Source organism: Dreissena polymorpha, chromosome 2 (genome assembly GCF_020536995.1).
Source record: "Dreissena polymorpha isolate Duluth1 chromosome 2, UMN_Dpol_1.0, whole genome shotgun sequence".
Classification (NCBI taxonomy): Eukaryota; Metazoa; Mollusca; class Bivalvia; order Myida; family Dreissenidae; genus Dreissena; species Dreissena polymorpha.
This window is the reverse complement of record NC_068356.1, coordinates 106,468,405-106,481,405: the sequence shown is the minus strand read 5'-3', so window position 1 is coordinate 106,481,405 and position 13,001 is coordinate 106,468,405. Positions and strand designations below refer to the sequence as shown.

The window sequence follows — 13,001 nt, the reverse complement described above, 5'->3', positions numbered from 1 at the left end:
CATTATCTGGCGGAATGTATATAGATCCTCTTATAAAACTGTGATTTTCTGCGTAAATTTCGCACCGAACTGCCTCAATGTCACATGACCTTAAATCTTTTCTTTCAAAAACTTTGAAACTTTTGTCAATCATGAGTCCCACACCACCTCCTTTTATCTGACTTTTCATCGTTGTCAATATTATTAATCTGTGTAAGTCTATACCGATGTTTTAAATCATTGTCGACTCGATAATAGCTTACACACATGCATTGAATCTAACAAATGTCTGTGCGTAGGTTGGCTACTGGCAATAATAAAACCAAATAGTTGAAAAACAATTCGTGTACGTTATAGTTTGTTGTCGAATAAACCACGGCCGATAGTTAAGATGCGTAGGGATTAAATCACGAGTGATTAAAAACCACGCATCTTAACTTACGGTCGTGGGTTATTCAACAACAAACAATAAAGTACACGAATTATTTCGATTCTAACACAATTTTTAGATTTATACAATGTATATGATTTTTCTTGTGTACTATTTTATGTGAAGTTCCGCCCTTAAAAATAACTTTCGACTGTTCTGTCAATCATAACCGCAACTTTCATTCATTTATTGCCGGATTATTACGCTGGTGGAAAATGTATCGGCATGTTTTGTTTAGTTACAGCGCGTGCTTTCAGTGTATAACACGCCCACAATTATTGCAGAATATCCGATTTTCTTCTTTGTTTATATGAAAGTTTACTGACTGTATCATGCATGAAATGCACAATTTCCACCAGGATAACATCGAGGTTTTAATCTCCGAAGTAAATGTCAACGATTTTATCGTGGACGAGCAACACATTACGGACCGATTAGTGTGCTAGGTATAAGCCAGTGAAATTATCGATTGATATTGACACTGGGTTATTCACGCTTGACTAATACACAACCGCGCGAATCTTCGTTGTTTGGGGTCATACGCTGATACTAGTCGGCTGACATGCAATAGACTGGTCCTGACCGGTTTTGAGACTGCAGTGAATGGTTTATCACACCTAATCGAGATAAGAATGTAATTAGGGTATGTTAGCATGTGCACTGCGTAATCGATTTCATGACATGGGAATTTTAGCAAACAGAATCGGACCGACTCTTTGGGATTTTCAATCGGTCTTTCATGACCCCAATCGGTCTTGGACCGACAAAACCGAAAAAAAATATGATCCCTGCTTTATATTATGAGCATTATAAAATGTCTTGCTAAAATGAACACACTTATTAAGGACATATCACTTTCTGAAATGGTCAGAAGTGGATGGAGTAATGTCAAATAATGATTCCTCATATTAGCGCTCTATATTAAGTTTGGAACAATATGAAGAACTTAAATAGCATATACTTTAGTGATACATGAACCAGTTCAAATGAAATCATTCAAAAAGAGTAAATAATAACATGTTTTCACCTTATAAACCACCTTTCTTCTTGGGCGTTGTAAGTCCTTATTTTCTTTTTTGTGTTCATGAATCCATTGACACTAGCTGGAACCTACACTACTGTAGAAGATAATTTTAGAGTATTATTAAATATAAATGTATACATATTCAAACTAATTTCTTAATTGATATGGAATTTAAGAGTGATACATGAAGAATTTAAGAGTCATACATATCAAAAAGTATATGCATACAAATGGTGAAGCTGGAGTTGTAGCATCAAAGTTGAATTACTTGTTACCCATATTGTGTATGAGTCAGGGGTTATTTTTGTCCTCTTGTTGGTGTTAACTGATAACTTTTATGTTTGAAGAGGATAAAAAAATAAAGTACATGTATTATGACAATTCAAAGACAGGGTATCTATTCCAGAAAAAGCATGGACTACAATGATACTAAAGACAAGGATCTACATCTTCCTAAGGGTGCGGCAATACCTCGCAGTCAGGTGGCTGGCCACAAACATGAGGGGCGCTCTAAGTTAGGTATGCAGGCATTATATATGTCACTTTCTGACCTTGAACAAATATATATATACCATAATGTCCTGATTTTGCCGGATTGTCCAAAATGTGTTGGGGTTTGTCCTGGCATCCCACCAAGATGCATTTCGCCTTGGTGTCAATGGTCAATGAATATGAGGGGCATTTTTCCTTATATGGCTAAAGTAAAAACTTGTTAACACTCTTAAAGTAACATTTGTAGTCCAATCTTCATTAAACTTTGTTAGAACATTTTTTTCTTAAATGATATCTTGGATGAGTTTGAAAATGGTTCCAGTCTGTTGAAAAACATGGCCACCAGTTGGCAGGGAATTTATCCTTACAAGGCTATAGTAAAACCTTGTTAGCACTCTTAAAAGTTACATTTATAGTTCACTCTTCATGAAACAGAGAACATTTGTTCTAATGATATGTTTGGCTGCACAGAACAGGTTCTCAGGTGATCAACTTTGGGCCTTTCAAGCCCTCTTGCGTGAATATTTTACCAAACAATATGTTTTGTATTGTGTAAAATTTGAATTTTGACCCTTACTCTTCTGGTCATTTTTTTTTTTCATATATTATTTTGTTTGGTCGTATGTGACCAATGTTTGTCAGACACGTTTTTCTAGACTTTTGTGTTAAAGGCAAGTTTATTTCTAAACTCCTATATCTGAAATATATTCAATAAATGAATAAATAACAAATAAGTATGGATATGTGATATTTATAAATACAAAGTATATTTTATGTAAAATAGTATGATATAACAGTTGTTTACGTATTGACAAAAAATTCAAGATTATTTAACCTGCATTAATTGAAGTAGTTTTTATAATACTGCACAGAATGATTTAAATCTTTTGACGTCATCAAGTTATAGGCCATGATGACTCTGGTGTTATCTTAAACATCTCGTTTATATTGTATAGGTCTTGTTATTCATGAAATCAGGTAATGAGTCAAAATATTGATCAATATTGCGATATCGTACTCACAAATGGTTGTTATGTTGAATGGATTTATTTTTATTGCACTATTTAAAGATACTAAGGTATGCTAAAAATGGTTCTGCTATGAGACAATTTATTTAATGATGCATATACTTACTTATTATTTATCCCATAGAATATCACTTGTTTAAACTAAAGCTTATAAAACAATGTTTTTATGCCCCCGGTAGGGTGGCATATAGCAGTTGAACTGTCAGTCAGTCCGTCCTTCGGTCAGTCTGCTCGACCGAAAACTTTAATATTGCCCATAACTTTTGCAATATTGAAGATAGCAACTTGATATTTGGCATGCATGTATCTCATGGAGCTGCACATTTTGAGTGGTGAAAGGTCAAGGTCATCCTTCAAGGTCAAAGGTCAAATATATGGCTTAAAGCAGTGAAGTAGGGGGCATTGTGTTTCTGACAAACACATCTCTTGTTTAAATAAATGCAACTTTCGCATCATCACTACCTGTAATCAGATCAGCTTGAAATTATATAATCTAGACTTCATCTGAAGTTAAAAAAAAACTTAGACACATTTTCAGTTGTACAAAATATTATATAATGATTGTGGAAAATATTATTCTAGATGTATCAACAAACACATACTAGTAAATTTTTATGCCCCCGGTAGGGTGGCATATAGCAGTTGAACTGTCTTTCAGTCCATCTGTCCGTCAGTCTCTCCGTCCGTCCGAAAACTTTAACATTGGCCATAACTTTTGCAATATTGAACATAGCAACTTGATATTTGGCATGCATGTGTATCTCATGGAGCTGCACATTTTGAGTGGTGAAAGGTCAAGGTCATCCTTCAAGGTCAAAGGTAAAAGAAACAAATCCAAAAGTAACAAGCTTTAAAGGGAGATAATTTATATTTATCATTGGGCAGGTACAGATGATTTTTACAAGGGATATAATAAAAAATAATAATATCAAAGCGGTGCAGTAGGGGCATTGTGTTTCTGACAAACACATTTCTTGTTTAATATATGTTGACATACATTTAATTATATCGTTTGTATTGCAGGTATGCTTGAACATGAGGATGGGTACATCTTGAAGGCGTTACAGAAGCCACCTCGCGGGACGAGGGAGCTGCACTTCTATGAGAAGATTTACGACCAGACGTGCACAGACAAGCATGTACTACAACTCAGAGAGCTCATGCCTGCCTTTTACGGGGCCTTTCAGTTTCAGGAGTACCCTGAAGGTCAGTGATGCATTTTCAACTGTAAACTTGATTTTATGCAACTGAAAACATGCAATAAGTTTGCAGTGCAATTCTTAGGCCACGACTTTTATATTTCTTGGTTTACAAAACCGCCGACTCTAATTTTTGTAAAATGGGAAAAAATATAAAATCGGAAAAACGTCTTTTTTTTATATATTTTATTCCCGACCGCACTGAAAAACGAGCGAAACGAGAAAAAAAACCGGTTCGGTTTGAGTACGTTTGCGAATAAAATCAAGTAAGCATAATCAACGATTGGTTCACATATATATTGCAGAGATCGGGATATTTTTCAAAGTGACACATTATGTACCAGTTCTTTTATGGGCACTTCTCAAAATTTATTTCGGGTAAAAATTACAGACAATAGGAAAATCAGTGTCAGTAAAATGTCGACCCCATCAAAATTTATTTCCGAGTCTGTGACGCAACTATATTGTTTATCATGTTAATTATATTAAACAAACCTGATAATGTAGTAGATAAAAAAAGTATTACCTTGCAATTTGATAATTAGTAGGCTAATAATAATCCAATAAAACACTGCCATTATTTTCTATATATGTGTTTAGGAATTTTGTAAACACACATTGTTAGGAACTGTACAGAGAGTTTGGAAATCAGAACAAATCGGTATATCTCGGAAAATCATTGGTAATGAATTTGTCGTTTCAATGCTTAGGGCCGAGTTATCGCGGCAAATCGGAACTCAACTTGCGTAAAGACTAGCTCAATTAACTGTTAAACTCCATCTCCTTTCTCTGCAAAAGATTCGAAGGCGGAGCTATGCACAAGCTATTATTAAATTGGAGGATTGCCATTGAGAAACAAACACACGATTGGTTCAGCATGTTGATTGCTAGACAAAGGAAGCCAATTTTGTCGGCGAGAAATTTGTCGCTTTATTGCTTAGGACAGGAAGCAGCTTTCCTTTGATGACGTCAAACTGTCAAATCACACAGACTGCAAATTTTTCGCAAGACTTTAACTGACTCTTTGTTTACAATTCCAGTAAAAAAAAACACATGCTAACATTAAACTTTGGATTAAATTATCAAAATAAAGCAAAAGTGAAGTTGAAAAATATGATTAATTCTGTTAAAATTCGCGTCTGTTAAAATAAGACGTTTTGCGTTGTAAATCAACGAGTTTTCATGACGACAACAACTTTAACAAACATTACCGCGACGACGCGGGGATCAATCTCCATCGATTTTTTTCATGGATGATCTCATAAGTTGATTACGAGCAAACACATAACTTGTGTATGAGTAGTTTATCTGATATAAGATTTATGCAACGGGCATCGCATTGCGTAATGGTGCGCATCGAATTAGGGAAATGAAGCGCAGTTTTTCGTTTTAATGGGAGAAGAACGCATGTCATGTAATGGAGTGATTAAAATTGCCTAATGTTACAAAAGGTGCTTTTAGGACTCATTTCATTTGAAGATATATAGATGTGTTTCATTGCATAATTTGATTTGTTGTGTTAAGGTTATAAAAGATATGTTGTCTTTGTTCTGATGTTATTAGTATTTTTAACCAGGTTTTCCGAAGGAAAAAACTGGTTATTAGATTGGCGAATGCGGGCGGGCTGGCGGGCTGGCGGGCGGGCGGAACAAGCTTGTCCGGGCCATAACTATGTCGTTCATTGTCAGATTTTAAAATCATTTGGCACATTTGTTCACCATCATTGGACGGTGTGTCGCGCGAAATAATTACGTCGATATTTTCAAGGTCAAGGTCACACTTTGAGTTCAAAGGTCAAAAATGGCCATAAATGAGCTTGTCCTGGCCATAACTATGTCATTCATTGTGAGATTTTAAAATCATTTGGCACATTTGTTCACCATCATGGGACGGTGTGTCGCACGAAAGAATCACGTCAATATCTCCAATGTCAAGGTCGCCACGACTAAAAATAGATTTTAAAAAAAAAAACTTACAAAGGGGGTTAATTTTGTTTGTTCATTTCAAAAGTTCAGTTTGAGTTTTCTCCCTTTATCAGATTTTTTTTTCACAATGAAAACCTGGTTTTGTGACAATTTTGTCCCTTGTTTTTTTTTCCAATGATGTTTTTTTTTTTTTTTTTGGACCGCCAGATGGACCATTTTCAAAATAATTTTTGTAAACCAATAAAAAAAAAAGTCGTGGCCTTACAAAGAAAATATAAGTTTGTAACTTGCCATAGCTGTTTCATCAGGATAGGTAATAATAACTTGCTGTTTTTGACATAATAATCAATATTCATACCAGCGCTTCTTTTATTGGACATGCAGATGCCAAAAACGGCACTCATGAATCTGTTTTCCAAATGGTGAAAATTCCATGGATAATCTGCATGTAGGCTGTTTTATAATACACTGGACCAGCAATTTAAAGAAGGCCCTTACAGAGGTAATTATAGCTCTAGGGCCTGTGTCTCTGATGCATTAAAATCAGGAAAAAATGCATTGTACCAAAGTATGAGCCTCCTAGAGGATGTGTACAAAATCTAATGGGGTTGATTTGTGTTTATTGTGGAATTCTAAAATCATGATTAAATTTGTGATCTGAAACACACTTCCAAATTTTAATATTAGCATGACTTGTGAAATTTCTAGCTACATGTACACGTAAACTATGCTAATTGATATAGTGTTGATCCTTTTTTCCAATAAAAGTATACAAAAATTATTACACACATGTATAGCGTCACGTCATCGGTATGGAAAATATGGGTGTAGTGATTTTTTAATATAACTACTTTGTAGGGCAGAGAACATTTAGATTATTTTATTTAGGTTTAACATGTCGTAGTTAATGTAACAAAATTATATTGCGAATGATTTAAGGGCCTTAAATAAAACATGGAAACAAGTATGTTTAATATTATAAAAACTAAGATGTGTTGAGTTTTTAATTGGTACTCGTTAACTTTACAGAAAAACTTTTTTATGCTCAATGATCCACTTTTACTTTAGGGAAATTGTCTGTAACATTTAATCTCAATTTAAATGCACTCGTTGATTGGACATTTATATTATTAAATATAAACAATGCACATTGTAAGATGCTCGCACATCGCATAACTTGATTCACACATGTTCAATGGAAATTCCTCCATCCCAAATTTGACTTTGGATATTCACATGAGTAATATGGCCAAAGATTGTGTTTCTGAAATTCTTAAACACATATCGTCAATATAGGTCATATTTTGGTTTGAAAAAAAATGGAAATTGTATTTATACTGGAGAGTAGGGTAATAGATAGTGTTGGAACATGTATGTATCCAGCGATCAACACATACAGTAAGGTTTACTAAAATACCAATGTACTGACCAAAAAGTGGGACTTCCAACGTTATGTCTTGGACGTCAAAAATATAAAGCTTGGAAGTCAGGACCTCAAACTTTTGAAAGCTAGTGGAAGTACGTTTTTTAAGAGAATAAGAAAAATGTTTCTTATTTGTAAATACAAATTACTTTAATTAATTTGCCCCATATGTTAATCATTAAAATGATATGATTTGGGAGGAATTTTCAGCAACAGGGAAGCAATTATCAAATACCATGTTTATACATTAATTTTACATTTTTTATGTTAAATTATTTTACCATTTTGTCATAATTATGGCCCCTTTTCCACTTAGAATATGCAGCAAATGTTAAAGTTTTCGTACTACCCCATTTATTTTCATTGTCCCTTGACATATTGCTTTCATATTTTGCATACTTGTTTACTAACATCACCCCAACCTATAAACAAGAGCAGAAAACTCTATCAAGCATTTTGTCATAATTATTGCCCCTTTTATACTTAGAATATGCATATTATTGATAAATCTATGTTAAAGTTTGCGTACTACCCCAAATATTTCCTATATTCTTTGACATATTGCTTTTATATTTTGCATACTTGTTTACCAACATGACCCCAACCTATAAGCAAGAGCAGACCACTGTATCAAGCATTTTTACATAATCATGGCCCCTTTTACACTTAGATAATTGAACATTTTGCTTAAATTGCCATAACTTCTTTATTAATGATCACATTTTATTATTACTTTGACAAAACAACACTTACCTGAATACCACAATGGATTCCACCCAAACAATACCCCACGCCCCTACCCAGAATCCCTCCCCCCCAACCTCCCCCCCAATTTTTTTTTTTAAACATCATGTAATAAATTACCCCACCCCACATTATACCCCCCTCTCACCCCCACCCCCCTCTACCACCCCCCCTACCCCCTCCCCCCACCCCCCCCCCCATTTTTTTTTATGTCCCCCACTATAGTAGTGGGGGACATATTGTTTTTGCCCTGTCTGTCTGTCTGTCTGTTGGTCTGTTGGTCTGTTGGTCTGTCTGTTGGTCTGTTGGTCTGTTTGCGCCAACTTTAACATTTTGCAATAACTTTTGCTATATTGAAGATAGCAACTTCATATTTGGCATGCATGTGTATCTCATGAAGCTGCACATTTTGAGTGGTGAAAGGTCAAGGTCAAGGTCATCCTTCAAGGTCAGAGGTCAAATATATGTGGCCAAAATCGCTCATTTTATGAATACTTTTGCAATATTGAAGATAGCAACTTGATATTTGGCATGCATGTGTATCTCATGGAGCTGCACATTTTGAGTGGTGAAAGGTCAAGGTCAAGGTCATCCTTCAAGGTCAGAGGTCAATTATATGTGGCCAAAATCGCTCATTTTATAAATACTTTTGCAATATTGAAGATAGCAACTTGATATTTGGCATGCATGTGCATCTCATGGAGCTGCACATTTTGAGTGGTGAAAGGTCAAGGTCAAGGTCATCCTTCAAGGTCAGAGGTCAAATATATGTGGCCCAAATCGCTTATTTAATGAATACTTTTGCAATATTGAAGATAGCAACTTGATATTTGGCATGCATGTGTATCTCATGGAGCTGCACATTTTGAGAGGTGAAAGGTCAAGGTCATCCTTCACAAGGTCAAGGTCATCCTACAATGTCAAACATCATATAGGGGGACATAGTGTTTCACAAACACATCTTGTTTTTTAAACATCTAATAAATTACCCCACCCCACATTATACCCCTCTCCCCCCCCCCCCCTACCCCCCCCCCCCATTTTTTTTTCAAATCATCTAATAAATTACCCCACCCCACATTATACCCCCCTACCACCCCCTCCCCCCCCTCCCTACCCCCCCCCCCCATTTTTTTTCTTTTTTAAAACATCATCTAATAAATTACCACACCCCACATTATACCCCCCTCTCACCCCCCCACCCCCCTCTACCCCCCACTTTTTTTAAACATCATCTAATAAATTACCCCACCCCACATTATACCCCCCTCTCACCCCCACCCCCCCCTACCACCACCCCCCCCCCTACCACCCCCCCCCTACACCCCCCCCCATTTTTTTTAAACATCATCTTATAAATTACCGCCCCCCCACATTATACCCCCCTCACCCCCCCCCTACCACCCCCCCTACACCCCCCCTACCCCCCCCCCTCCAATTTTTTTTCCTTTAAACATCTAATTAATTACCACACCCCACATTATACCCCCTACCCCCCCCCCCCCCCCCCCCTCCAATTTGTTTTTATGCCTTTTTTTATTTTTGAAAGATCGTCTAATAAATGACCACACCCCACATTATACCCCCTCTCAAACCCCCCCTCCCCCATGATGGCTTACATTATAATGTCAAGCACTTGAATAGTCGAGCGCGCTGTCCTCTGACAGCTTTTGTTATTAACCCATGCGTCCTTTTAAACAAAAATTCCTAACATTTTGTTATAACGAGTATGAGAAAGTTAATTTCTGTTTACATCCAGTGTTTCTGTCAAAAATACGCACAGCGGAATCAAGCAGCTTAAAAAATTAATTAGAGGACATAAAGTGTGTACAATTTCTTGCACACATGATGAAAATGATCGTTATCTTTGGAAAAATAAGGTGAAACATGCAATTTTGGGGTCTTGAAAAGACAATGTACCTCAAAGAGTTAGTTTTAGAGTTTAGGAATACAATTAGAATAAAACAATACTTTAGTTATTAGGGGAAATATCTATGGGAATTATTTGGTTGTGTTCAAATTATTTAAAATAATGACAATATGGAGCATTCAGAGTGCATATATTAGTATGAAATATTAGTGATGGAAATACAATTAGGCTAAAGTAAAAAGACACAAAATCAACACTACATATTAATTTCCTGTAGTTTTTCAATTTTACAGGACCTTATCCAATTTTTTACATATAAATGGAAAAAAGTGTTTTGCTGAATACATGTTTTATAAGAATAGCCTATGTCATATGCCTTTAAAATGATAACTTTGCTTTTAATATTGACAAGTTCAGGGAAACAGCAAAGGTTGTATGGTTCCCCACTGTTGATGTTTGTTTAAAGGCTGGAAAAAAGTTCCAGTATTGTGATTATATCAACCAACAAAACTTGTTCTAACACAATTAGATCGCTATTAAGCTCAACTGGTTGCCAACATAAACCCCTCTCTCTATCACAATTAGTTTGCTAGAAAGCTCGACTGGTTGCCAACAAAAAACCTCAATATCACAATTAGATTGCTAGTAAGCTTGACTGGTTGCCAACAAAATACCCTCTCTCTATCACAATTAGATTGCTAGAAAGCTCGACTGGTTGCCAACAAAATACCCTCTCTATCACAATTAGATTGCTAGTAAGCTCGACTGGTTGCCAACAAAAAAACCTCTCTCTATCACAATTAGATTGCTAGTAAACTCGACTGGTTGGTTACAAATAATGCTTTTGAATTAGTTGGTTTTTCTGACACATGCATGTTTTATTTTCATGTCGTAAGAAAACTTATTATTATTCTTCAAAGAAGACGGGGTATATTGTTTTGCTCATGTCGGTCCGTCGGTCGGTTCGTCCATCTGTCCACCAGATGGTTTCCGGATGATAACTCAGGAACGCTTAGGCCTAGGATCATGAAACTTCATAGGTACATTGATCATGACTGGCAGATGACCCCTATTGATTTTCAGGTCACTAGGTCAAAGGTCAAGGTCACAGTGACTCGAAATAGTAAAATGGTTTCCGTATGATAACTCAAGAACGCTTAGGCCTAGGATCATGAAACTTCATAGGTAGATTGATCATGACTGGCAAATGACCCCTATTGATTTTCAGGTCACTAGGTCAAAGGTCAAATTCACAGTGACTCGAAAGAGTAAAATGGTTTCTGGATGATAACTCAAGAATGCTTACGCCTAGGATCTTAAAACTTCATAGGTAGATTAATCATGACTGGCAGATGACCCCTATTGATTATCAGGTCACTAGGTCAAAGGTCAAGGTCACAGTGACTCAAAATAGTAAAATGGTTTCCGGATGATAACTCAAGAATGCTTACGCTTAGGATCATGAAACTTCATAGGTACATTGATCATGACTGGCAGATGACCCCTATTGATTTTCAGGTCACTAGGTCAAAGGTTAAGGTCACAGTGACTCGAAACAGTAAAATGGTTTCCGGATGATTACTCAAGAATGCTTACGCCTAGAATCATGAAACTTCATTGGTACATTGATCATGACTGGCAGATGACCCCTATTGATTTTCAGGTCACTAGGTCAAAGGTCAAGGTCACAGTGACTTGAAACAGTAAAATGGTTTGCGGATGATAACTCAAGAATGCTTACGCCTAGGATCATGAAACTTCATAGGAACATTGATCATGACTGGCAGATGACCCCTATTGATTTTCAGGTCACTAGGTCAAAGGTCAAGGTCACAGTGACTTGAAACAGTAAAACGGTTTCTGGATGATAACTCAAGAATGCTTACGCCTAGGATCATGAAACTTCATAGGTACATTGATAATGACTGGCAGATGACCCCTATTGATTTTCAGGTCACTTGGTCAAAGGTCAAGGTCACAGTGACTCGAAGTAGTAAAATGGTTTCCGGATGATAACTCAAGAATGCTTACGCCTAGGATCATGAAACTTCATAGGTACATTGATCATAACTTGCAGATGACCCCTATTAATTTTCAGGTCACTAGGTCAAAGGTCAAGGTCACAGTGACTCAAAACAGTAAAATGGTTTCCTTATGATAACTCAAGAATAATTTGGCCTATGATCATGAAATTTCATAGGTACATTAATCATCACTTGCAGATGACCCCTATTGATTTTCAGGTCACTAGGTCAAAGGTCAAGGTCACAGTGACAAAAACCGTATTCACACAATGGCTGCCACTACAACTGACAGCCCATATGGGGGGCATGCATGTTTTACAAACAGCCCTTGTTATACATTGGTTTATACCGCACACAACTACCGTCAGTTTTAGAAATTATAGCAGACCTCGGCAATTTTTATTGGAAATTTCTCAGGTCCGAAGTCTTTTTCTAAAGTCAAAACTAACAAAAGGTAAAACCTTGTGTGTTGGGTATAGGTCATGTTTATGCCTAGAATATAGTAGACAAACATCAGTTTGATGAAGTGAACAACATGTTTAAATTTTTTGTACTAAGCCTGATTATGTTCATATATTGTGGTGATAGGATCTATTGTTGAGAGCATTAAAATGTAATGAATAATCTAGTTTAAGATATCAGTTTGTTTTATGAAGTGTGGGAATTCCTGTAGTTTATTATCTATGTTCTCCTATACCCAGGAAGTGGACTCAAGTAGTACAAATACTATGTTATAAATGTATATGGAAGTTTCCATTCATCTATTATCATAAGCCTTGACTTTGACTTAGCCATCGGAACAGACTTTTTTACTATAGAAAGACTGAAAGCAACAAACGTCATCACTAAATACAAATGCTCAC

At 36.2% G+C, this 13,001-nt stretch overlaps 1 protein-coding gene across 2 annotated transcripts in view; it reads left to right on the top strand.

Moving 5' to 3' along the window:
• The window catches only part of LOC127868391 (inositol polyphosphate multikinase-like), a 55,822-nt gene that overhangs the window by 28,016 nt on the left and 14,805 nt on the right, over positions 1-13,001 (top strand). For both annotated transcript variants that reach the window (XM_052410136.1, XM_052410137.1), the window contains exons 2-3: positions 1,840-1,952; positions 3,977-4,159. In XM_052410136.1, coding sequence (XP_052266096.1) covers positions 1,840-1,952; positions 3,977-4,159 — 296 coding nt within the window. The remainder of the gene's footprint in view (positions 1-1,839; positions 1,953-3,976; positions 4,160-13,001) is intronic.